General features: G+C 32.3%; 3 protein-coding genes across 4 annotated transcripts; all 3 read right to left on the reverse strand.

The window, feature by feature from the left end:
* Positions 1-98: 98 nt before the first annotated feature.
* Positions 99-8340, reverse strand: LOC101222828 (pyruvate kinase isozyme G, chloroplastic). Its single transcript, XM_031882245.1, is given in 15 exon segments — positions 99-375; positions 471-541; positions 544-578; positions 1150-1295; positions 1743-1845; positions 2302-2480; positions 4299-4361; positions 4885-4973; positions 5082-5192; positions 5919-6053; positions 6645-6810; positions 7146-7228; positions 7231-7320; positions 7323-7431; positions 7790-8340. Coding segments are annotated over 15 exon segments (1551 nt in total). The 5' UTR covers positions 7847-8340; the 3' UTR covers positions 99-261.
* Positions 8341-13393: 5053 nt separating this feature from the next.
* On the reverse strand, positions 13394-17881 carry LOC116402806 (ribose-phosphate pyrophosphokinase 1, chloroplastic-like). Its single transcript, XM_031883165.1, is given in 9 exon segments — positions 13394-13963; positions 14621-14702; positions 14844-14913; positions 15362-15529; positions 15633-15776; positions 16007-16125; positions 16128-16254; positions 16986-17159; positions 17601-17881. Coding segments are annotated over 9 exon segments (1065 nt in total). The 5' UTR covers positions 17622-17881; the 3' UTR covers positions 13394-13803.
* A 4717-nt stretch (positions 17882-22598) lies between these two features.
* On the reverse strand, positions 22599-25534 carry LOC116402807 (tobamovirus multiplication protein 2B-like). Of its 2 annotated transcripts, XM_031883167.1 has the most exons (6): positions 25340-25534; positions 24866-24931; positions 24697-24761; positions 23566-23656; positions 23380-23460; positions 22599-22896 (listed from the first exon to the last, which is right to left on the reverse strand). In XM_031883167.1, the coding sequence occupies exons 1-5, from the start codon at positions 25517-25519 to the stop codon at positions 23422-23424; spliced, it is 441 nt and encodes a 146-aa protein (XP_031739027.1). In that variant the 5' UTR covers positions 25520-25534; the 3' UTR covers positions 22599-22896; positions 23380-23421. The 2 variants fall into 2 exon arrangements, with proteins under 2 accessions (XP_031739027.1, XP_031739026.1); XM_031883166.1 differs by lacking the exon at positions 22599-22896 and having other exon boundaries at positions 23154-23460.
* Between the last annotated feature and the right edge of the window lie 666 nt (positions 25535-26200).

Raw genomic sequence — 26200 nt, forward strand, 5'->3', positions numbered from 1 at the left:
TCTCATCTCATGTCCTCAATTTAATGCCCCATAGACTGGTATTGTGTGACATTTGATTAATGCAAATCAGGTATGGGAAAGATATTAACAGAGGGTGCTCTAAGAAATGAAATATATATATTATCAATCAAGAAGAAATGTCTAATAAATAGGTCAATTAAGTCAAAATGTTACAAAACTATTACTAACTGTAAAGGATACTAATCTCTAGAAAGAAGAGATGAAAGAACAAAAAAATAAATCCTGTTTTTACCAGCGAAATCAACCTTGGATCCTCCGTACTTGAATGTGGTGAGTGGATTCTTTCCGCCAAATTGGTTGAGCTCCACTTTGGACAAGCGTGACGTGGTCTCCTTCTACCACGTGACCCTTATCCTGCAAACGTGGGAAATTTAAAAGCTTATCCTTAAGGATCTATAAACAAAATACAAGGAAAGAGAGAAAGGAAAGCAACACTAAAGAAAACTAACCAGCAAAAACTCGAGTGCTCTGGAGAACGTCTCTTCTGCATCATTTGAAAACTGCATGTAGATAGGCATGACCCATGATAAAGCACTAGCCTTTGTTTAATTCTTTCGCTGCCAGACAATAATTTAGTTTCCTTATTAAAGAAATTATTGGATAAAAAAAATCAGAAGTATCTAGTGGATGTTAATATGTTATTCTGTTTCAAAAATAAATAAATATATCGTCAGAAACGTGAATGAAAAATTAGATGTAGAGCAAAAATACACAAATGCATTGCCAATGTCCTCCAATCAGCGAATACAGATGTTATTCACTAAATGGACCAGGCCATAAGTGACACATCTTGCATTGTTCGATCCCTATCTAGAGCTAAAACAGATAGAAGATATCTATAGGTTTCATCCTGGATCCAGAAAGCTGCTATTCCACTAATCCTTTACTACCTTGTGAATAAAAAAACTGCCTAACGACGGGCAAAAAAGATGTCACAAACCATAGTTACAAGAAAAGTTCACATATATATCAATAGCAAACTCTACATCTTCAAGGAAAACTATTCATAATTGACACCAAGTAGATAAAGTTGATCTGGATCATTTTATTGGCATATACTGCATGAATTGGAGTACAGAAAATATTCTAACCATGAATTACAATATATTACACTACTTCTGAACTTACTCATCAGTGAAGGCAAAGATAGTAGAGCCGGGCCTATAATGACTTAAGAGAATAGCCATGGAGGTTCTTGTGAAAACAATGATAGGAGTATTAAGGGTGTTGGCCATAGTGGTGGCGTGGAAAGCAAACATGTCTCCCATATGGCTCTGTCATAAAATATGAAGAATACATCAAAAATTTTAACATAAAAAAAAAATTATACTTTGATTTCAAAGTGGGCGTTGTGATAAAACTTCTAACCCAATTAGACAGAGAAACGGCCTTCATCACATGTCCCAACAACATAAAAGAAGGAAAATTGGAGGTGTTTCAAGAAAGAAATGAATAGTAGAATTATTTAAGTATGTTTCTTTTGATTTTTGTTTAATATACATCCTCTTGACGGTGTACATTGTACAAGTACAACTACAAACTATACCAAATTCTTTTGATGATTTTTAACAATTGACACTCCTCCACTAGTGCTTTGGGTTCTTTTCAACCCCTTGTCTTTAGGCTGTTTTTTTCTCCCTAATGGAATATACGTGGTTGTTTCTTATCAAACAAAAAAAGAAAAAAATCACACATAATTAACAAGTGACAATAATACAAACCTTGTGGACACTCGATGGAATTAGAGTAGTAGAATTAATTGGTAGACTAGATTCCGTCCTCAAAGCCACAGTATGCATCACTTTCACAGCCTTCAACGGATATCTAATGTTTTCACCATAGTGGATTAAAATATCAATTTGATATAAAAATGAAATCAAAAAGGGAGAAAGGGGGATAATTTGTATAGCATGAGCAAACAGAAAACAGCCTGAACTTCTTCAATGTTAGGAATAAGTCAATGACTTCAAGCTTAATTACAGAACAAGTAGACACAAAAGGTTGGAACAATGCTACGACACCAAGAATGACAAATCTTTTATCAATTTTAAACAAACTAGAGGAACACGCATAAGCACTATGCATACGGGACATCGCATATTTCAATATTTATAAATTGCAATTACAAAACAAGAAAAGAAACAAAAACACCTACCTATTGATTGCCCTACATTATATTGAAAGATCAAAGGGCCTCACTCCGTACCAATAGGTTCCACGGGAAAAACAATATTTTGACCTAAAAAAAAAAACTCCCAGGTAATGGGCTAGCTAGGAAACGTACTTCCATGAGCAGTTTCTCCTGAAAGCATGACTGCATCAGCACCTTCACGCACTGCAATAGCAATATCAGAAACCTCGGCTCTAGTCGGTGTGGGGTGATCAATCATGCTTTCCAGCATGTTTGTTGCCACAATAACTGGTTTCTGCATGCTACGACATCTTTTGATAATATCCTCCTGACAGAAAAGGTACTGTTATATGATGGCATATGATAGAATACTAATCCTATTATCCTATTAACGTCACAATCCTTCCACCACAATCTCTTGCTTTTGGTAATTAGTAGAAGTGTGTGTGTGAGAGAGAGAGACGCAAATTTCATTCAAATAATGCAAAGAAGCTAATGCTCAAGGTTTTCATTCAAATAATCCTGGAACTTTATGATATAAAGAAGAATAGAAGGTCAATATTTCTTGCTCAATATCTCTAAATTGCAGAAGTGGTACCACATAGCCAGAAAGTATTTCAATTATCAAATTTTTTCTCTTATTGGCTGGAATTGCCTCAAACCGATGAAAAAAAGCTATAATTCATCTATAATTCCAACCAATTCAATTTACAAAACTCCATTCATAAGATATGTGCAACTCCTTGATTTCTCCATTGATTTGACAGCAAGACAACTTACGAGTTCAAAGGGATAATTCATTTGCTTCTAATTTAGCATCAAAAAACTCAAGTTTTGCAAAGACTTGTCTCCCTATGATTCCTCTATTTATTCATGGTTAGCAAACCAGTTTGGATAACATCTTTTAAGTTATTCAGCTTGGAACTAGAAACAAAGTCTGCCCCGTCCTGAATGTTAACTTGAGCAAGTGGCTTATCAATCACAATTCCACGATCCTTCTGAAAAAGCCAACTAATATGGAAAACAAAAGGAACGCGGCCCCAGCTTCAAGTAGCAAAGGAAATGATCCGAAAAAATTGAGCTAGTCGTAAAAACCTAGAACTATCAAACCAATAATCTCAATCCTTGGAAATCTGAAACCTATCAAAGCTCAGTGCAACATCTCTAATACCATATATGTACATCCCTTTATATTGTTTTCGTATTAAAGCTCAGTGTCCTCGAGCACCCTTTTATTGAATTCTGGATTGTACTCCTTTCCAAAGAAACTTCAATAATTTGGAAATAGATGGACTCGTACCTTTGTGTATTAACATTTAAAAAGTCCAAGTAATCGTATCCCGTGAAAACAAAAAATTTAAACTTTGTAAGAAGGTATTGTTACTACTCAAAACAAATATCCTTTGCTGGCCAAATTTTGATTCCATTCATCTTGGTTTCCAAGAACACCTTCTTGAATATTTTTATCCAATCCTCGCCCTCTAGGGAAGACATAGAATCAGAAATTGAAATTTTTAACACAGAACAAGACGTTGTGATGTCTCACCTAGGAAAGTTAAACAAACATAAGGAAAGGGATACATAAATTACAGGCATGATTTTAAAAGTTTTACAAACCTTACTCTATAAATTAAAAATAGTTTGGAACGCTGTTGGGTTAATTTTTTTGGCCGTTTTATCACCAGTAACTTATTTCAATGAAAATTTTCTTGTTGATCACCTTCCCGAACTAGTATATTATGCGCAAGAATCTCCTGTGAGAAGACCACATGCTCACCTTTGCGCCACTGTCCTTCTATCTGCAATGGTTGGATCAAGCTGGCTGCTAGGTTGCTTCAGTTTGAATTAGCGTTTAGGGTTATCCACTCCACTATTAGGTCGAGGGTATTTTTGTGGGACGAGGTAGAGAGCAATAAGACTTGCAACATATACTGCAAGAAATCTTGAGGTTTTCTGGAAGCTAGGTTTGGCTTTTAACTAGAATACTTTGCCAAATTCTGTAAAATTATTATTAATTTATTGTCAATGCCAATTATGGTTTTTTCTATGTCAAGACACAAGCCATTAAGTCACTAAAAAGTTTATCTGGAACAATGTTGCACAATGGAACAGTAATGAATGAGAGTTGTTAACATTAGAGTTTTACCTGCAATAATGGAACTTCCTCGATTGGAAGTTCAGCCCCAAGGTCTCCACGAGCGACCATTGCCTAAAAAGTCAAATAAACTAATTAAGTTGCAACTCAGGATACCATGATGAGCATGAACAGTCACATGTGACAAAAATAAGAGAGCCAAGAACGTATTTGCAGAAATGATTAAATTTATGCTACTTCAGAATGGAGTACAGGATATAACTATTCAGCCAAATTCCAGAAGCCGTCATGCATAAATTCAAATCTATATCAAAAATAGTGGTCAAAAGTTTACAGTTACAATTCCACATTATAAACAAACAGTCACATATAGCTCCTTAAGTTGTCCAAAGTAATAAAACTTCCAATCATTATGGTTGTTCATGATAAACAAAAGAAACGGATGAATTTTGGTGCAAAAACTCTGGCTATTTTTAAATAATATGAGAGTCATCCAATCAGACATAGCAAATATCAAACCTCACTCCCATTGTAATTGTCTTATCCTAAAAAATAAAAAAGAAATAATACTATTCTAATGGTGAAGTACATTGAAATTTAAATTAGAAGCTTTAAACCAGTGAAGGAGAAAGCTAACCCCATCTGATGCTGAAAGTATTGAATGAAGATTAGGTATGGAGTCTGCACTTTCAATTTTTACAATCACACGAATATCTGCATTGCAGCCTACAAAAAATATACATATACTTGCTGTCAGAATGAGAGGAAGCATAGATGTACTAAAGAGGTACATAATGGGCAACTAATAGATATCAGATATATACAAAAATGTACTTTTCAGATAGTCTTTCAGCTCATGAACCACTCTAGCATCCTTCACAAAAGAAACAGCATAAAAATCAACCTGATTATCCACCCCAAACTTTATATCTTCCCAGTCCTTGTCTGCACCATGAAAGATTAATAGATTAAAAGTTGATAATACATATAAATATATTTAGAAGATACTAAATTCTAAGTTATATTATAGTTACGGTCCTCATCCTTTCCCATATTTTATATTTTGGTCCCTATCCTTGCATTTGTTTAATTTTGGTAAATGTTCTACGGACGTACCAATTCAGTCCCTTAAGTCAACTATCCATTTAAATTGTAACAAAAGGTCGAAGCATTCAAAATAAGAAAATCTTCGAATTTCAAACTGGAAGCACCCAAAACGGCCATAGCCCAAGTTTGCCCTCTGCTGGAAGTAGTCAAAGCTCTAAAACTGTTGAGTTACAAGTTCTGCCCTTGCTGGAAGTTTCTTCAGTTCAAAGAAAGGATATTTTGTTTCGTGAAATCTTGAAACAGTGTTGAAGTCTCCAGCAGTTTTTGAAGACCTAGGCTCTCTTTACTATTTTGCAGTGTCCTTGTTGCTCTTATATTTTCCTATGCATTTTCTTCTTTACTTACTTTTCTTTCTTTGTATTTTGACTTTTGAAGAAGTAATAAAAGGCTGTCATAACATCAATTCGACACTGATATGTTGCCACTTCTTTTTGTTCATACGACATATCAAGTTAACACTGCATCTTCTACATTGTGATTGTATCATAGCAATTACATAACTCTTTAACAAGATAATTAACGTAAATTCTATAATGCAACACTGAAGTTAAATACCGAACATACCTGTTATAGAAGGCAATGTTGCACTTTTTCCACGGACATTCAAATGACGCCTCGATTTGAGTTCACCACCATCAATGACTACACACTTAACCGAATCATCTGTCTTTGATTGAACAGCCAATGACATCATTCCACCTGGAGTATGGAAAATAAAGTTTTGCTTTGAGGCAGTAAAAAATAGTCAACTGTGACTCTATAACCGATCATCTAAAAGCGATAAATAACTAGATGCATATTTAAACATATTCAACCATATACTGGGTTTGATCGAAGCTTTGGTATATTTGAGCCTTTTTTAATGAGAAACCTGAAAGATGTATTGCTTTTCTTTTTTATTTTTAATGAGAAACTAGCATCCTTCATTTCACTGATGAGATGAATTACAAAGTATGCCAAGAAGATTACAAAAAGAATGCCAATGTGTAGTAAGAGAAGGCTATAGTCCCAAAAATATGGTGGAGAATTTACACCATAACAGAAAAAATGGTAAAGCATACGACTTGTAATTTTAACTGAAGTAAAGGTTATCTTGAAGCGCCTCCTCTCCAACCCACATGCCACAAGAATTATATTGTAAAGTGAGTTCCCAATCATTATCAGTGTTTATAGGCAGCTTAAACTTTTACTTCAATTGGCTGATGATTACATAAAACAAGTCGTTGATTGAGAAAAGTTGTATCATATATTGCAGTACCAATGTGAAACAAACAAGAGAAATATACTCACCATCAACAAGTAAAGTATCTCCAACTTCGACATCGTTTACAAAGTCGTCGTAGTTGACACTAACAGTGTCTTTTGTGCTGACTCCTCTTTTGATTGTGAAGTTAAATTCTTGTCCCTCTTTGAGCAAGATAGGTTTAGGTACATCTCCACTTCGAACCTCAGGACCCTGAATGAAACAAACAGAAAAATAATGCAGTAATTAAAAGCATCAATCATTAAATCATATTTCCAAGAGTAGAATAAAATTTTGGGTACCAGTAGGCAAATTGATTCAACAGTAATGAACAATTCTATAGAAGATCGAATTGAAATTAAGCTTCAAAAATCTCACCGACCAATCAAAGCATACTTATGAATAATAGGTTCTAGAAAATTTCACAATCATTTAATTCAAGTATCGTTTGATTAAGAGTTTCAGATCAATCTGAAGTTTTAGCTTTGACTCCTTCTGGACAGCTCATAATTCAGCATTCGATAACATATAGAGAGTAGTAAACATACCTTCGTATCAAGCATGATGGCTATAACTTTGTCATTAAATTGGGCGTTATATTCCTTAACCAAATCAATTGTTTTCTGGTGGAAGAATGGTCTCCATGCGACATATTTAAACGAGCCACATTCATCCCAGTCTCTGCCAATTTCCATATCATTTCCCGTGAACTTGTCGAAGGCCAATCGTGCATACTACCTTAGTTTTCCTTCGAGACTTTGTCGTTAACTTCGTCCTGCTACGATGGAATGCATTAGACTGAAGCTCAAGGGTAGAGTTCGAAACGTCCTGATCCTGAACCAAACAAAAATCTCACTCTTAGGACCATGATGAATCAACAACAGCAATAAGAAATAACAAAACATTCCGTTTTTGTTAAACTGAAAAAAAGGAAAAAAAAGTGAATAATCAGGATTGAACTCCAGCCTCTAAGACTCATTGATTTTCCAGCAAAATCTCAAACGTAACAAATTGAAGTTACACAAAGTGAAACTGAGGAAGACAACATTCTCATAATATCCATAAAAACTCAATGCTCGTAGAAGGGCCAACATATGTAATATGTCCAGAACAAGACAGAGATAAACATCATCATCAACCAATAACAAGCATCAAAGTAAACATCAGAAAAACAAGAAGAAAAGAAACTCACAGTATCCAGAGAGCCATTATAGACGCAACTTCCCGCTGCTCCACTATTCTCAAGCATCTAACCAAACCGATTTGTTTCGATTGCAAACACATATTTCCACTCTTCACTTCAAGACCAAAAGCATCAGAAACAATTATACACGAAGCAAGGCGATCGGCAAGTCTGGTAGAATCAGATTTCAAGAGAGGAACTCCAGTAGAGAGATTAAACGTCGCCATAGATGAAAACCTGGAAGAGAAGAGTAGAGAAGGAAAGTGTGTGGAAGCCGGAGAAAATTGAAAAATGGTGAAAGAGAAGGAGAAGTTTCGTTGTAGAAGAGCTAAAGAGAGACGGAAGAAGGTGGTGGTTAACTAACGCCGGCCGTCGAGAGGAGACGGCGGTGGAGTGGAGTTGGTGTTATATTAGAGAGAGAGAAAGAGAGAAGGAGAGGCAGAGATTTTGGGGACAGTTAGGGGTCTTTGACTCAGACTCCTTTTATTACTCTTTCATTTCTCTTTCACATATTTTATTATACTCTTCTCTCCTTCATTTTCCCTCACGCGCCTATTATTCATCCTTTTTCCCTTTTTATTTAAATTCCCTTTTCTTTTCTTTTGTTAATTGTCATTTTAACTTTTTTTTTTTCAAATTCTTATTATTTTTTCAAAATTTAAATAATTAAAAATTTAATTGTGAAATGATCGTTTCTCAAATATATTATTAATCATCTGTCATTCTTGTATTTTCATTATCCATCAATGTTAACGCTTTTGGTTATTTTTGTATTTTCATTATCCACCAACGTTAATGTTTTGTTAAATTTTTTAAAATATATTTTTATATTATATTCATCATATTTAATTTTAAATATACTCATCGATAAAATTAGTATTTGTAAGTTTAATTTACAAAAATTAAAGAAATGAAAATGGTGGATAAAACTAGTATTTATAAGTTTAATTTACAAAAATTAAAGAAATCAAAATGGTTATTAAATTTGTGTTAGTTTTAACTATTAAATTATCAAAATTAAGTTTTTGTTTTAAAAAATTAGGAATGATTGAATGTAAATCTCCCGATGGTATCCTAGCTGGATCAATTTAGGGTTTTTTTTAATTGCTCTAAAATTGCATTTTTGTTATCACTTCTCATATGATTTCCTTTCATGGCCTCAATTGACCGTAACTATAACATTTAATAGTAAAAGAGGATTGTATCGTTATTGATTAAAACTTTTTTTTTTCTTTTAGGCAAACATAAACGTGACTTTTAAGCTATTGATCAACTATATTAAAAGATTCCTATATAAAAATAAAATAACTCGATATGAAAAAAAATATTATCTTTTATATCAAATAATTAAATAACTTTGAAATGAGGCAAAAGAATCACCTCTCGAAAGGATATGATAAATCGAAACATTATTTGATAGCGTTTTCAGCAATAATAAATTAAAAAACCTTCTCTATTCAAAACTTAATAACCTACTTCGAATCATATTCCACTTCCACATGAGGATTATGGCTAAACTTTTGATCTTGTTCAATCGTGCATAAGCCTTCAAACAACACTTTCGCTTCCACCAAACTTACACAAACACAATCACCAAAATTCACATGATCCATGGTGGATGGCAAGTCCACCTCTAGCACTCACCAAAGCTATATCAACTAAAACTTTAAACCTATAATTATATTATTCAAATCTTACATTTTTGTAGATACCAATTTACATACACACTCCTTTATATTACCATATGACTAATAATTTGAGTCAATTGAACTCTTTACATACAAGAATCAATTTAAACTCATAATTATGATGAGTTTTGAAAATTAATCATGTATTAATTGTTAAGATACATAGATGTCTTCAAAAAAAAAAACACTAAAAATCTAAATTGATTAATTTATTTACATTACATAACAGCATAAATAATAAAAATACAACTTGTTAGTTTTAAAATTAATAAAATTATTGGTTTACAATTTAAATCAATATACCACCTCAACTAAAAATTGATATTTTTTTAAAATCTTTACACATTCAAGCTAGTTCACAAAAATTTAAAAAAAATTTATTTATTATAATTTAATAATTATAAACTTGTTTGAAATTATTTTTGAAAGAAAGGAAAAAAGAAAAGGGGTTTGTTTAGCGGTGATACGCACGCGGGAATGAGGAAGTGTGTGTGTGTGTGAGCATAAATGGTAGAAAGATCTTTTTCTATTATAGCAACGAACGACAGCCATCTCTCTCTCGTATTTCGAAGATTCTTTTGCAAAATAAAATCGAATATAACATTAGAATATTTTTCTCATCTTTGCTTACGTTCGCCACGTGTCAATATACATCCTGATCCAACGGCCACTATTTGAGGTTTTTGTCCACCGTAGGATGTTGCAGTTTCTACCATATAAGTGTTAAATTAGTCGTCCTTGCTATGTTAGGGGAAAATAATATATAGGAATTTGTCTTATAGTTATACCATACTTAGAGATGCACACATCTAGAGACAAAATATCTTATTTGTATGAATTGGCATGTGTTCAATTATTGTTTATTGGTTAGTAGTTTAGAGAAGACGTGGTAGGTAAAGAAGAGTGTTATAAGTATTGGAATCATAATTGTTATAATGTCTTTAATGTTTAAGTTCTTTTTAAGATGGTAGGAATGATTAATTATTTTGATTTATTTTATTTATTATTAGGGAGATTCTTTGTTCTTTCTTAGGTGGTATTGTACTCTAAAGGAATTGTTGTGTTATACAAATCGCTGTCAGTTACGACATGAATGTCCAATTCAAACGTGCACTCGTTGAAATAATTGGAATATGGAATAGAATAAAGAGAATGAAGCTTGGAACAAAAGATTTGTAATGGATATACATTTGGATTTTTTTGATAAATTGAGTCGGATGAAGAAAACAAAAGGTAAAGAGGAAGGAGCTAGGGTTTCTAACAACGGGAAAAATGGAAATAAATTATTAATACAAAAACAATAGATGATAAAAAGTTACTTTTTTCGCACAAGACTAGTTAGCCAAACCCACTCGTCCAAACGAATAGCATGTGATGACAAGGTGATGTTATCACTACCACACTTTAGTCTCACAACTAACATGTCCGGGTATTTATACCCTTTGACCTTGCTAAATTCTAATGTAGGACAAAAGTCTTGCCCGTTGCTTAAGAGTCTTGTCATTTACTTAACATTTCTAGATTTGAACTACTAAATTATATGGTTGTTCCTTAAACTTTGATATCAAGTTGTGAGTGTGAATCCAATTTTTTTTACCTTTGGGTCAAATTAACCTATCTCGACCTCATCCTCGACCAAGACCAAAGGTGGTGAGGTCATGTAGCCTTGGCTTGTAGCACACCTACCACTGTGCCCCACCATTTAAACTTAGGTTAGATAATTTAACCGTTTATCATAGTTTAACTTATTCAATGGTGGATGTAATCTCAATCCAACGAAAACCAATCTATAACAATTTATGATTTATGGTTTTTTTCGAATAAATGTTCATTTTTAAAAATTATAAAAATAAATAATATTTATAAGCTATAACAAAATTATTATGTCCATGATAAAAATGGATAGAAGCATATTGACTATAAATATCTATTATTTTGTCTATATAGTATATAAATAAGAAAATAAAAATTTTCCCTATCCCCGATTTCTTTCAAATTTCAACCAATATATGAGTGCCTTACAAAACCCAAATGTCACCACACATGGGATGGATTGCACGAATATTAAAGTTAGTGTTGGCACATCACAAATATGGATGGACGTGGAGGAAGTAATACGTGACCCTAAACATAATAGACATCTATTCACTAATATTTATAATAAAGTCCTATTTGTAACCCTTCTCCTATTTCCTCCCATTTTTTAACTGCACAAGAATTGAACGTTTATAAAAAATAATTAAAAATGGAAATTATTGTAAATTGAAAAATTATTTTTTTTTTAAAAAAAAAAAAAACTGTTTTTGTAATTTCAAAATGAGGCCAAAACATGAGTAAGAATAAATAACAAACCAAGAATTTTATCAGAGAAAATGATACAAAGCGTTGATAATCTAATTGTTCTTCCTTCCAATCTAAGTTATCAAGCTGATTTTAATTTATAGATCATAAATTTTTGTGTTTTATGTGTATTCATAAAAGATATGGAAGTTTATTTACTATGATTTCCTTTCATCACAATCCACAAATTAATATTCTCTCATCTCTAAGCATCCAAATTTTTCATTGAATCACAAAACTATATATAATATAAAACCAATCTCCTGTTCTTCTTGTTTGATCACTTACCCACACAATGATTTAAGCACTAAAATACATCAATTCATCAACCAAAGGAATAACGTGAGAATGTGAAATAATGTTTTAGTCTAATTTAAGTGAAACTCACCAACACAATAAATGCAGCCAAAACGAAACTGAAAGAATCAAATTCATCAGCACCAATTAAATGAATTCCTAAACTGCTTTTTCAATTTAAAACCTAAACGAATTTCATATTTCCGTTTCTATCTCCCTATTCATATATATATATATATATACACATAAACACCAAATCGAAGAAGAAGATGTAGAATCAATCAAAGGAAAAGGGGGTGAAGAGAAGAAGATCAAACGAACCTGCCAATGTCGAAATCTGTTCGATTTTTCGGATTCTTCCTCTGTGTCCTAGCAACTTCATCGTCGTTTCACTCGGCTTTCGCTGTTAGAAAAATTGCGGAGGCGGTTTACTCATCCGATTGTTGGGACGCGATAAACGCGGTGAAAGGATGTCAGAATGAAATCGACACGCCATGAAGAGTAATGAGATCGAAGGTGAGTTACGATTGTTGTAAAGTGATTTTACATGGAATGCCGGAGAAATGCGCCGCCGTGGTTTTTTCGTCTGGTGGAGAGTTTTCCCCGGATGTTAGCGGTGCGGTTAACGAATATTGCGACGGAATGGGAATTACTCCGCCGGTGCTTGAAACGGAGGATACTAAAGTGGAAGAAAATTGAAGGCTTAAATAGTAAAATCACACCGTTTATTTGGATGGTTTTCGGCTTTTTTTCGCTTAATTTCTTTTCTTTTTTATTACTTTCAACTGCTTGTTTATTTTTACTTAAATAAAATGGATTTTGTGAAATAAAGTATATAAAGTGATACTTTATTTCATTTCAAGCTAATATATATTGATAAAATAATTTAATATAATAGAGATCGAACTCGACATCTTGATTATATTTTAATTGTTGAATTTATTCAAATTAAATATAAGATGTTATCTTACTATCTTAAAATTACACTATATACAATACAACATTGCTAAGACCACTTTACAATGTGAATAAAATAGTTTTAAGGGTAAAGAGGATCAATTAGGAAAAATACTACACTAGAAAGAAAAATGACACTTTTGGAATAGAGTTCCCACCAATAATTGTATTTCTATAAATCAAATTCTATATCAATGATCTTTATTTGGAAAGGGAAGAAAAAAGAGGGTACAATTTTGATAAAAATGAACATGAAACAAATATCATAAATCACAATGATATTCCATAAAAGTGAAACCAAAGTCATAGAAGAAGAAAGTGAAAATGACTCTACCAAATTAGGCACAAAATTGCAGATCCTTCTCATTTAAGGACATTGAAAAATGAGACTCAAATATTTATACATTCAAGGAAACTTAATGACAGAAACCTTGATTTAGAGTCCACAATAATCATTTCCAATGCTAAAAAAAGGTAATAATTTATGCTAATTGGTAATTACCTTCCTAATCTCTCTCTCTATTACATGAACCTCCCTCTCCTTTTCCATTTTTTTCTAGTAAATATGACATTCAGCCAGGGACTTTAGTCCAAGCCATAAATTAAAGGGAGATTCCTTTTTTTTCTTCTTTGTCACATAAAAGGGAACACTATATGCCAATTGTTAAATAAGTTGGTCACAACACCTCCATAAATAAGGGAGCAGAGGCAAACTGAAGTTTCGTCATTGAAAAATGCTGCTCACCGAACAATCATCGTGAACACGCCAAATGGTTTCGCCATCAAGTTTGCAACTGAGAGGACTGTTAACTGAGGAAAGTGAACTTTGGGGGCTGGAATTGTGTTTGTCACTATCACTTCTTGAAAAAAGCCACTGGACAACCTCTCAATGGCAGGGGGGCTGCAAAGAGAGAGAGTTCGTTAAGTGAAATTGATACATGCAACCGCATATTGGAATGTTTATTAAGTGAAAGCAAGGACGACACTCAAATTAAAGTGGGGAAGGCCACGCCATAAGATTATAAGGAACAGTCAACAGGTAAAAATCCCAAGCAACAATAGAATGTCGTGGCCAAAAGTCTGGTTTAGGCATATACCATCGAATCCTAAGGGGTCAAATGTTGTTGAACACGCATGAAAGAAGGGGAAAAAACAGTCAAGGATACTTGTACAAGTGAGTGAAATGGGCTATTATAGTCTACTTCATGTTTGAGAATCCAATTAAAATAGTTGGTGTTTCCAACCATTATAACCTACCATCAACTAAAGCATTACTATTTCAATCCCTTTTTTTACCATGTTTACTATTTTGGTTTAAATCTTGTTTTGTAATTTTAAATCTAATTCTATTTTGGTCCCTAAAATATCAAAAGTGTTCTTTTGGTCTCTGAACATTTAAAATTTGTTTATTTTAGTTTGTGCCATTAAGATGTTATCAACTCTTTAACAAATATCTATAAAATACTGTTACAGTGTTAATTAGTGAGAGAGAATAAATTTGTACATTGCTTCTGTTTAAGTAGAGAAAGGTTTGTATCAAGAGGAAGGAAGAACATACCTGAAAACAGCATGGGTGCAACAAGCATAAACTTCTCTGGCTCCCTCTTGATGTAGCAATTCAGCCCCCTTAGTAATTGTTCCTACAACCCACAAAAGCTTATTATATTAGACATGTTTCTTTAAAGGAACATTCAGCAAGGTAGAAGATTTAGAAAACATGGTATCAATGGGGAAGTGGGATGATAAAGCAGATGGTACAATATCAGGTTTCTTAAGCTCACCAGCCGTGTCAATCATGTCATCAACCATAACTGCAACCTTCCCTTTAACATCACCAATCAGGTTCATTACCTGCAAACACGTTGCATAAAGATATAATAAGCAATTTAATCTAAAGCTTTAGTCAAGACTAGCTTTTCCTATATACATCAGCATTCTATTAATTTTACAAGAGAAGGAAAAAGCCACCGCATCAAATATCTCATATCTCAAGTGCTGCTATACAATGCATGGAGTCCAATGATACCACTTATGGTTCATATATCACTGAGGTCTATCAAATATCTCATCTAACGTCTATATCGCTTCATCAACAAACAATGAGTAAAATTCTGTCGATAAACCCAACAAAACTTAACAATATCAATTCCTGTACGACCACAATTGTCCACGCCACAATTTATTCTAAATTAGAGATTACGAAATTCAGTACAAATATATTTAGTGCATATTTCAATGAGTTCAAGAGATAAAACCTTACACCAAGTGATTATAGCCACAGAGTATAGTGCAAAATTACCTCGGCAACATTGTGACCATGGCGCCTCTTATCCACTATGGCTAAAGGTGCATCAGATAGTTTTTTGGCAAAAGCACGAGCTCTGGCAACTCCTCCAACATCAGGAGAAACCACTACCAAATCACTAGAACAAATCCTCTTGCTGGCAAGATAGTCAAGAATCACGGGCTATAAAGTAGATGACAATTTGGCAAACAATACAAATTTCAGTAAAAATCTAATATTTCCAATAGGTGGCAAAAAGAAGAAAAAACGAAACGAATGAACCTACATGGCAATTTACATGATCCACGGGAATATCAAAGTAACCCATGGATTGTCCAGAATGAAGATCGCAAGCAAGAACACGATTTGCACCAGCTTCAGTAATGATGTTGGCAACAAGCTTTGCAGCAATGGATTCTCGCCCTTGAGTCTAGTGGAAGAGTTTAAACAGACTGTTACACAGCAAATAAGGGAAACCAATTTCGTCCCAGAGCACTTCATAAACCTACCCAATGTAAATAGTTCTGCATTCGTAATGTTTATTCTATTCAAACTTAATAAAATCAGACATCAAACTCAAATCCCTCCCTCATTTAAGAATTATCACTTTGTACATACACTCAAACGTGACTTACAGCAAAATTCAACTAAAAATATTACCTTTCTATCAGCTCTAGCATATCCAAAATATGGAATCACAGCGGTAATATTTTTGGCTGAGGCTCTCCTACAAGCATCAATCATAATTAAAAGCTCCATAAGATTCTCATTAGCTGGGGGCAGGTGGGCTGTACTAGGAATACATCACATCCCCTAACACTTTCTTGCAATTGAACGTATATTTCACCATCAGCAAACCGCTTAATGTTAATCTTTCCAAGTTCCAGCCCCATGTAACAGGCAATTTCCTGAGAAGTAAATAACTCACGTTTAGCAAACAAAGACTGGTCTCCAGAGAGAAAAAGAGATTCATATTTGCATGTTGCTCGGGAACTTTTCAATATAAACACTTTGATGGCCAAAACTATTCAGCCTTTTGAGTCACTTTAACCAAGTTCAGCCAACAATGGTCCTCCAAGAGAATGAATACAAAAAATAACGAGCAACCCCACAAGTTCAACAGAATTACCTAGAAAAGAATATTGGTTGGAGACTAAACTGAACTCGCTGAATTCCAACTTAATAATATTATCACCATTATGAACATGTTATGATATGCCTAAATAAGCAATATTAAGCGTAAAAATCATTCATATCTAAACTAAACTATTAAATAGTAAAAGTAAATCAATAGAAATGTAGAACGAAAGTCAAAATCTAGCAAATAAAGTTATAAGGAAGATAAAGTCATTTGATTAGACAATAGCCAACGAAAATTTCACTTCGACCAAACCAACAAAGATAAGTAGGCTGGTCTTCCGTTGACCAAGACATCATTATTAAAACCTTCAAACCCCTCCACGAAAACAATAATCAAACTAACTTATCAAGAGAAAACCACCACATATCATGTCATCTTGATGGCGATTACTAAACAGTCATTTGAAAAGTCAAAATATAACTTTCGTTCCATTGTAGGGTAAAACCTTAAAAAAAAAAAAAAAAAAACGTTTCACAAGTACAATAGAAGGAGCTTAACCTGAGAAAGTAAACGATTTGCAGACCCAGAAAACAATTTCAAACGTGTACTACTTCTATTAACTCTGTTCTCCATGCGAGCTGACTCCAAGAACTTGGGCAACGTCCGTTCAGTAACAATTGGAATTGTTGGTTTCCCGTTCACATGCCTCAAAGACTCGGACATATCACATCTCTGGAAAAGAAAAGAAAAAAAAATTAAAACGAAACATAAGAACGAATGCAACAGAACCTTAACAGTGAAAACTTTTACCAGCAACAAAATATTTACACAGTCAGAAAAGTAATAGCAACACAATTCTTAGAACAACAGGGAAAGAGGAGGAAAACCCCCAAAACTTCCCATCTCCAACATTCATCTTCGAACATGACAAAACATTACATTCAACACTTAAAACTGTTTTATCTAATTTTTCCCCCATCTATCTTCTACACACAAAAAAATCCCTTCAAATCCTCTCGTGAACAAAAACCAATCAACAGAATCTCAAAAAAAAAAAAAAAAAAGAACGAATCATCCGCATTGCATCATTCATGAACCACAACAACAAACAAAAACAAGATAAAAGAATCTCCAAAACAAATAACAGAAAAAAAATCAAAGGAAGAAGCATACAACTCCACCATTGGAAGACATTCGAATGCGAGACTCATTCGGAACAAAACAACCATGGTCAAGGGACCAACAGAGAACAAAGACGACGACAAGGACGAAGAAGAAGACGGCAGAGTCAACGCAGCCATAGAATAGAAGCTCTTTTTCTGATTGAAGGAGCAAAAGCAGGGTAGGGTTAAGCCCTCCAAGAAGACAAAAATTGAGAGAAGATTGAGGAGGAAATGACGAAGAACAGCATTGTGAGCTTCTTATATATATACACACATCAATGGCGGTAGTGCACAAAACTTTTAACATTTATTTATTTAAATCCCTAATTACGAAATTTAAGTTTTTAATTGGGAGAGAAAATGAGTCACATCAAGCACCTGATACGTCGTCGTTCGACGCAAGGTTATTCGCTTTAGAAGGGGGGCTGTTTGGCTGCGGATTTGTGGGAGTGTGGGTCCGGTGAAAGAAAAGAAAAGAGAAAACGAAAAAAAGGAATCTAAATTAAAAGGACATTTTATAATCTAAAATTTTCTCTCTTTGGAAAATAAATATTTGAAAGTCCACAAAGAAATTAATGTTCCTCATTCTATTATGAGACGAAATTAAAAGGTCTTTCTTATCTTTCTTTTTTTTTTTCATTTTAATAAATATTGCCAAAGTTATTTACGGCGTATAACAAAATAAGAAAACCTACCATATTGATCGTTTATGCACGATCTTAAATAAAAATTGTTGGAATATTGGTATATATACCACTAAATCTAACAAATAAAAAAAAATCGTGTTGCGAAATCTAAATGATCTTGTAGCCAAATTAACAAAGAATCTAGACGCGTGAGTGGTCATTTAATTGTGTGTTGACCATGACATTTTTGTTATTTTTCATTATGGTGTTTTCCATATTAAGTATATGTTTTTTCCGTTTTCAAAATTACTCTATAAATATTTTGGAGCTTTGTTATATTTTAAAAAAAATCTTTTTTTAGTTGTTTTCTAATATATATGTGTTTGGTTCTTAAATAATAAGTTTAAAGGGTCTATAAAATATTTACATCATTTTTAAATAATTGTTCGAGATTAAAATTATAAATTAAAAAATCTTTTTTAAAAAATACTTTATGGATCTTTGAAACTTATTCTAAAAAAATTACAGGTGTTTTATTAGGACATTGAGTTTGGTTATAAAATCATGCGTTAATGTATTGAAATTAGAAAGTTTGACTTTTGAGTATAAGTTAAAGTTGTAAGATGGAGTGTATCGATAAACACGTTGTCCTATAAGAATAACCAAGTTTTATATAAACTGACTTAGACAATCACTGATGTACGAACGTATGTATGTGTGTGAAAGTACATAAACATTACAAATGTAAGTAAGGGGAAAAGGACAAGGAAATAAAATGGAGTAGAGAGTTATCTATGGGGAGATGACAATGAAAGTCCAATATTCCAACTAGGGTTTCACATTACTTTATTTGAAAACAACATTTATAATGAAATCTCAAAAGAGAAAACAAAAACAAAGAAAATATTTTAAATGATATTTTATTTCTTAGGGAGGAAAGTGTGTAAGTTCACTTTATCAATAGTCATGGGTCAATAACAAAAATATAAAGTATAACGGTATCGATATCCTTAAGAGTAAAATGAATTCAAAAATTCTCCTTAAAATGACAAATCGTCATATTTATCTGTCTTCATTTTATCATAGTAGTTTATCTATGTTTACGGGTCAATCGTAGATAGATTGTGATATTTTGGTTCATTTTATTATATTTGAAAATAACCCTAAGTAATATTGTCGTTAATAAACGTAATTAATACATAGTATTTTATCTATTACGTGAATGATTAGTTCGTATTGGATAAGATATCAATTAACATCATTATGATCAATGTTTTGATTTTTCATCGTTAAATTGTTAAACTTAAAAAATAGAAAGAAGAAAGTTTAGTTATAGTTTTCAAAGTATGTAAAATGTATATGAATTTTGAATGTTGTAATGTTTGTGTTTAATAATTAATAGGTCATTCAATTTTACATGTCTTGAATTAAGTTAATGGTTTGCTAAATTAAACCTAAAATTAATTTATTTGCTACAAAGTTAAAACTTTTTTTAATTGTTTATTGAATACTATTCAAAATTTAAATATCTAGTGAAGATAAATAAAAATTTAATTGACTTATTCATTCTAAAATTAGGAACTAAATATACAAAATTATCAAAATTTAGCAAAGTAAATATATATATATATACATATCTTATCTTAATTCCATTTGAGTACAATTAAGTTTATTTTTCTTCACCTTCCTTCACGTGTAATTAAATAGTATATTAAATTTACTTTACATTAAGCATATATATATTATTAAATGGTCAAATAATTTCCTAAAAAAAATATTGATTGGATCTCATCATCCGAGGTCAAAATACACGAAAAGACCACAAAAATAAGAAAAACGAAGCGACAAAATCTAAACTAAGCAATAAAGCAACAGTACACAATAAAGGAAAAAGATACGGAGAAGAAAAGGCTAATTGGGTCTCTATAAAACAAGTCTCAAACCACGTAAAACAGTTAAATCTCAAATCGAACATTCAAGTAAACAACGTTAAATAACAAGAGACCATGTAAATCTTCAAATCTTACATCTTAGCCAATTATGTACACTATAATGACAAATACAATTCAATCAAACTTCGAATAATGTATTAATCAAATTCAACCAATTATGAAAAATTAATCAGTTAAATTTGATAAATGATATTATTTTTGAATTGAAAATTTTGCAATTTTTTAAATAGGTTACTCAGATACTTAATAAATGTAAATTGGGTAATCGTCAATACCCATTGATGCACTCTAACTTTATTTAATTGTAAGATAAACACTATAATTAATCAAGTATTATAGTAATAAAGATGTAGTGATTTAGTCACATTGGTTAATGAGACTAATGGTCAATAAAAATAGTATAAAAGAACAAATATAAAATACACATTTGGAGGATAGCTTATATCATCCACTATATACTATATAGTATATATCCTTTTAGATCTAAAGTTAAATTGAACCTTTTTCTCTTTCTAAGAGAATGGATAAGTTTGAATTGGTAGGCACCAATTGTTTGATCACTCTAACTTCTAAGTAACAACCACAATTATTATTATTATTATTATCTCGTTAAAATATATCGTTATACTTTTAAATGTTTAATTTTAGTTCTTCAAATTTTTAATAAATCTTAAATTTAGTAGGTAAGGTAAGTTTTGTAAATGTTTTATTTTCTGTTTTTTTTATTTTTATTGATAAAGTATACAAATTAAATTAAATTATAAAAGAAAAGGAATAGAAAAGGAGAGGAGGAAAAGAAAAGTATTGGGAAGTTGAATTTAAAACGTTACGTTTATTTATTTACATACATTTAATAAGTAGAAAAGGTCAAGGAAAACGTTTGAAATTTAATTATTTAAGAGCATGCGTTATGGCCGTGAAAAACGGAGTGAATTGGATTGTCCATTTTTCATACCTCATTATTATTCATTATTCATAAGTCACCAAAATATGTTTAATTTTAAATTGAGTTTTTTTTGGTTCAATTACATATACCCACGTAAGCATTTTGTATTTTTCTTTCTTTCCATGAAACTTTGATAAATTCTTGACTTCATCATTCTCATCCCTTTCCCATCCTCAAAACGGTTGGCATTCTTATCTCTTTCTCTTTTCTTCTTCTCACTATCTCTTCCTTCCTTCCTTCTCACATTCCCATTCTTATCCCTCTTTTCTATTTTTCTATTTTCGTTTATTCGTAAGTGTTCGAAACAACTTACACCCTACTTAATCTCACAATATTTAACTGTTAATAAAACATGTCAGATCAGTTGTAGGTGACTATCATTGAACTTATGAACTTTTAATCTTTTATCAAAGGCGTACCTCATTTTATTTACTGTTAGGCTAATTCATAATGATTTGTTAAAAAATATGGTGATTTTTAGAATATGGTGTCAACATGTTGTGATGATGTGAACATGAATAGTATGATTCAATCGACACGAAGTTCTCTCTTACATATTGTTAAAAGAAAGGAAAAGATACACATACACGTTCTATTCGACACCTAAAATGTTATAAAGTCAAACAGGTTGTTTGATGGGATTAAATGCACGTAAGCTAACTTAAACACTCATGGACTTAATATAAAAAGTTTATAACCTAAGTGAATTGTTTTGATGATAGAAAACGGTTACCTACTATCATTGTTTAGTCTTTAAGAAGGAAAAAGTTTGTGGAAGCTTAAATAGTATAAGGATTTAGTCCATATGAGTTAAATATTTGCACATATGAGTAATTGGCAGTTGCTAGAAGTGATCCATCTAACATAAATTTCTTTTAAAAGAACTACATATAGTTTGGAAAGAGTTTTTTTCTTTCTCTTGTGCAATTTTACCAATACACCCTCTTGCTCATTAAATGTATTATTATACTTGATTATTCGCACGTAAACTTTACCAAATAACGACAAAAATTAACTCTTAGAATCATTCACAGTTAGATACTTTTGTCAACGAACAAGCATCAACCATGAACCCCAGAATTCATTCTTAATTAGATAGTTGATGTTAACAAATTGACAATTAAAAACCACACAACAAAAATGTAATACGTAGCTCACTAACCATGTGTTAGTTTTGTCTTCAACAAAGAAAATAACAATAAACCATACATTATCTTTTTAACAACGTATTTCAATAACCTACACCAAACATATATTATTCAACTCAGCACCCTTAAAATGTGTTTCTTTCTTAGAAACTCCGAGAAAAGAAAAGACTTCGAAGTGTTTGACAATGGCGTTTACATTGGGTCAATGCCAATAAAAGCACATTGAAAATGTTTTGACAATCAAAATTGGTATAGAAAAACTCTTAAAGGACATTTTAGTTAATGTCATTCAATAGATATTTATAGATTGCCTAGAAAATATCTTACAACAAAAGCAATGACGAAAATGTTCGCTGATATATGAATATATATTGATATAATCAAAAAGTTCAATATCCCTCGCATCTTTATAAATGTTCATAAAACATTAAAAAAAAAATGTTATCTAAGTTACTAATCTAAATAATTTTGTGACTTATCTTCGATATCAATATATCCTGAATTTGATATCGATATGACACGGTATTTTAATCCATGGTTGAAAGCACTGAACACACAAACCAAAATTGGTTCTTCATTGATTGATCCAATTGGGATTCATCAGTTTCACACTTTACAATTGGTAAATGAATGTCTGCATCAATTTAAAAGAAAAAACAAAACAAAACATGCAAAATTCAATCAATGGATTAGCGAAAATCAAACCAAATGATTGCAAATTTGCAATATGGCCCTAAATTTTGATCATATACGATTATGCAACAAAGGAAAATAAATTCTTACAAAGGGATCTAAGATGGGAAAACAAATTCATACAAGTATCTAAGATGGAGAAAATAAATTGTTACAAGGATCTACAAAAGTGAGAATTTAAAATATATCATCACTCTGTTCAGCCAAAAATCAAAATGATATATGGATATGTGTCAATTCATTAATTTCATTTCACATGGTCAGCATCGCAGTTAATAAGATTTCAAATGCAGGAAACAATTAGGTTAATGAGCGGAAATCGATGAATTGAATGGGGTTAAACAAATGAAATTGAGACAACAGATACATATATAGTACCATTCCTATAGCCAAGGACAAGAAGGAAAAAGATTAGGGTATTTACTCTTATGGCCTTATCTTTACATGTTTTGGAAGGACAGAATTGCTAGTCCACATCTTTCGGTTGAGGAAGAGATTCGCTCTCCTGGGAGAGAAACAATTGAACATAAGAAATCGAGTCAACAAATTACCATAGAACAAAACAAGGCAATCCCTCAACCTGAGGGGAAAAAGGTCGGAGAAGTCGAACCTCTTGAGGGTGTTGGAATTGAGAGAGAGATTTCAGCTGGGAGCTTTCCATGTTTGTAAGTAATTGCACCACAGTTTGCAAACGAGGAATGCTGCAAATAATGGGAAATAAGTAAATCAAGACAGAAGCCAAATTGATCAGTAGACAGAACAGAACGGAGGATAGAGTAAAAGTAGAAGCAACTTTTACTAGACATACCAAAGGGCAAGAACAGAGTAATAATTCAGAGTTCAGATAATATAGTGAAAAATATCTGTCCAATGGATTATCTAGAATGTCATCAGGCGTCATCCATTGATATCAATTCCTTTGGGCCAACAAAAATTATGCCAACAGTGACTAAAGTATCAAGAAAATATTGTTTTAAGACGAAATATGTAGGAATTTTTTTCCCTTGAAAGTAGTTTTATTGGCAATAGCAGAATCCTAGCACTCTGAAGGCAGCTTAGGAAGTGCGTTTAAAAGGGTTAAATTAACTCTTGTCAAGTTCAAAAATCACTTCAAATCATGCTCTTAACTACAGAAAATTAATTTACTCAAACACTGTTCTCCTAATCTAATCGAGGAAAAGGGTGATAGCAACCTAACCCTTCCCTTTCAGAAACAGAAGACCAATCAATACCACGAACAAAGAGCTCAGGAGTCTCCTTTGAACTATAGAGGTTAAAAAGAACCTTCTCCTCAATATCCTACTCTTTCTAAACAATCTCCCTGCTATCACTTTGCATAAAGCCAACGGTCTTACTTTTCCTACCACTAGTCATCCAAGAAAGAAAGATTGAGTTCCAATCCCCTCCTTTAGCCAAAATGGCATTCTTAGCCTTCTGCCTTCAGCTGCTGGTCTCTTTCCTGATTAATTCAACAAATTCCACCATCAAAGTCTCTCTTCCTCTTTCAGAGAATCATCAAGCCTCCCCTCCCGTCTCAGACGTATCAATTTCAACATGAAAGTTCTTTAATATAAATATATCACTGGAAAACAAAGCATTTACTTATGCACTTCAATAACTGTCATCAAATCTAACGAAAATCATTGGTTTCTTCACCAAAGAAATAACCCATGTGCTTTATACATTTAAACATAGAAATAGAACTAATTCCACCAATGCATGTTCAAGGTAAAAAAGGAACCTTTCTAGTCCCTTCTCAACATATGCATCTAATGATGAAACCACCTGCGGCATCTGCTCTAAGATCTGCATCACAAGAAGAGAAGTGAAAGTACTATCAGAAGTATTATTGATAAGAAATAAATAAACGAAAGAAGAACATGCTGAAGTTATTAACTGATGCTACATACTTTCCCAGTATTTTTCATAGTAGATGCTTTAGCCAAAAGATTCTTTGGCAACTTTGTTAACTGAGCCTGCAGACAAGACAGAACCGAAAATCTGAAAGCAATGCAATAGCAAAAAATCTCAAACAAAATAGCACTTCAGCAATATGACTAAAACTTCCAAGAGTTGAATCCATCTAAAAATCAGAGGTAACTTTCACTTCAATTGTCCAAGGTAGTGAAAACTTGAAATTATGACTTCGATGCAAACAATTCAAGCACAGTCAAAGTTCGTACAATATTACACAATTTTCCTCGAAACATAACGTGATTTCTCAATTAACTGAAGCTAGAAAATGGAAAAAGATACAAAACGAACAATTAAGATTTGGAAATTCAATCATCTATTCATATGATCAAGATCATCATCAAACCGTTCGAATGAACTCGTGAAGCTTCAGAAAACACAAACGAGAGAGAGAGAGAGAGAGAGGATGCCTGAGCTGAAGACGATTGCTGCATTAGATGAAGGAGATTTGACGTGGATCGTACAGACTGAGAAATGTGGTCGGCAACCATGGCTTTTGCTGTTCCATCCCTGTTGCTTCGACCTGATGGGAAGCTGTCGCCATTGTTGCGTCGCCTGAAGCTTCTTCCGACGGAAAGCAGATTTGCCATTTCTTGGATTGCTCGGCCCATGAAAAGAATCATGCCTTGGGCCTTAACAAAACCTTGAGCCCAATTCTTTCGGCCACTGCTCGATAGAAATAGTTTGGATATTTTGCTTTTTTTTATTATTATTTTTTATTTTATTTAAATAATACTAAAAAAAGCTTTATTTAGGGTTATAGTTTTAGATTTATAACAAAAAAAAAAAAATAAGCTTTAGATTCAAGCAAATTTCAAAATAAACATTTTTAGTCCATGAAATTTGAATAATGGTTTTAAATGGTCTCTAAACTCATTCGTTTTTAGATTTATAATTTCGTTGAAACTTAATAAAAAGAAAAAAAACATGTAATAATTTATATTTTTTAGTACAACAATCGTAGAGTCGAACATTCTACCTCTAAGATAGAAGGTCGGGTTAATTATCACTTACTTTAGCTCACTTTGATAATACTATTACCAAAAATTTTAATAGTTTAAAATAGCTTGAAGTAGTTAGAACGATAGATATTACAACTACCTTGTGTTAAAAAAATTTATTTGTGACGTTATAAAACCATCTAATTTTCAAATAATTAAAAAACATAATGTATAGTCTACACAATACACAGATAACATTAGTCTAACTTGCATTTATATGTTAAAAAAGTTACAAATGACATTAGTCTAATTTGCATTTATATGTTAAAA

Source organism: Cucumis sativus, chromosome 3 (assembly GCF_000004075.3).
Source record: "Cucumis sativus cultivar 9930 chromosome 3, Cucumber_9930_V3, whole genome shotgun sequence".
NCBI lineage: Eukaryota > Viridiplantae > Streptophyta > Magnoliopsida > Cucurbitales > Cucurbitaceae > Cucumis > Cucumis sativus.

Bases quoted from the DNA above. Each gene is read 5' to 3' on its own strand.
- LOC116402807 (XM_031883167.1), bottom strand. From the start codon at position 25,519: ATGGCAAATCTGCTTTCCGTCGGAAGAAGCTTCAGGCGACGCAACAAT. The intron at 23,657-24,696 runs GTTCCTTTTTTA...CATTATTTGCAG, and splicing joins GTTGAGAAGGGACTAGAAAG to CATTCCTCGTTTGCAAACTG. The intron at 23,461-23,565 runs GTTCGACTTCTC...TTTCTCTCCCAG, and splicing joins AATTCCAACACCCTCAAGAG to GAGAGCGAATCTCTTCCTCA.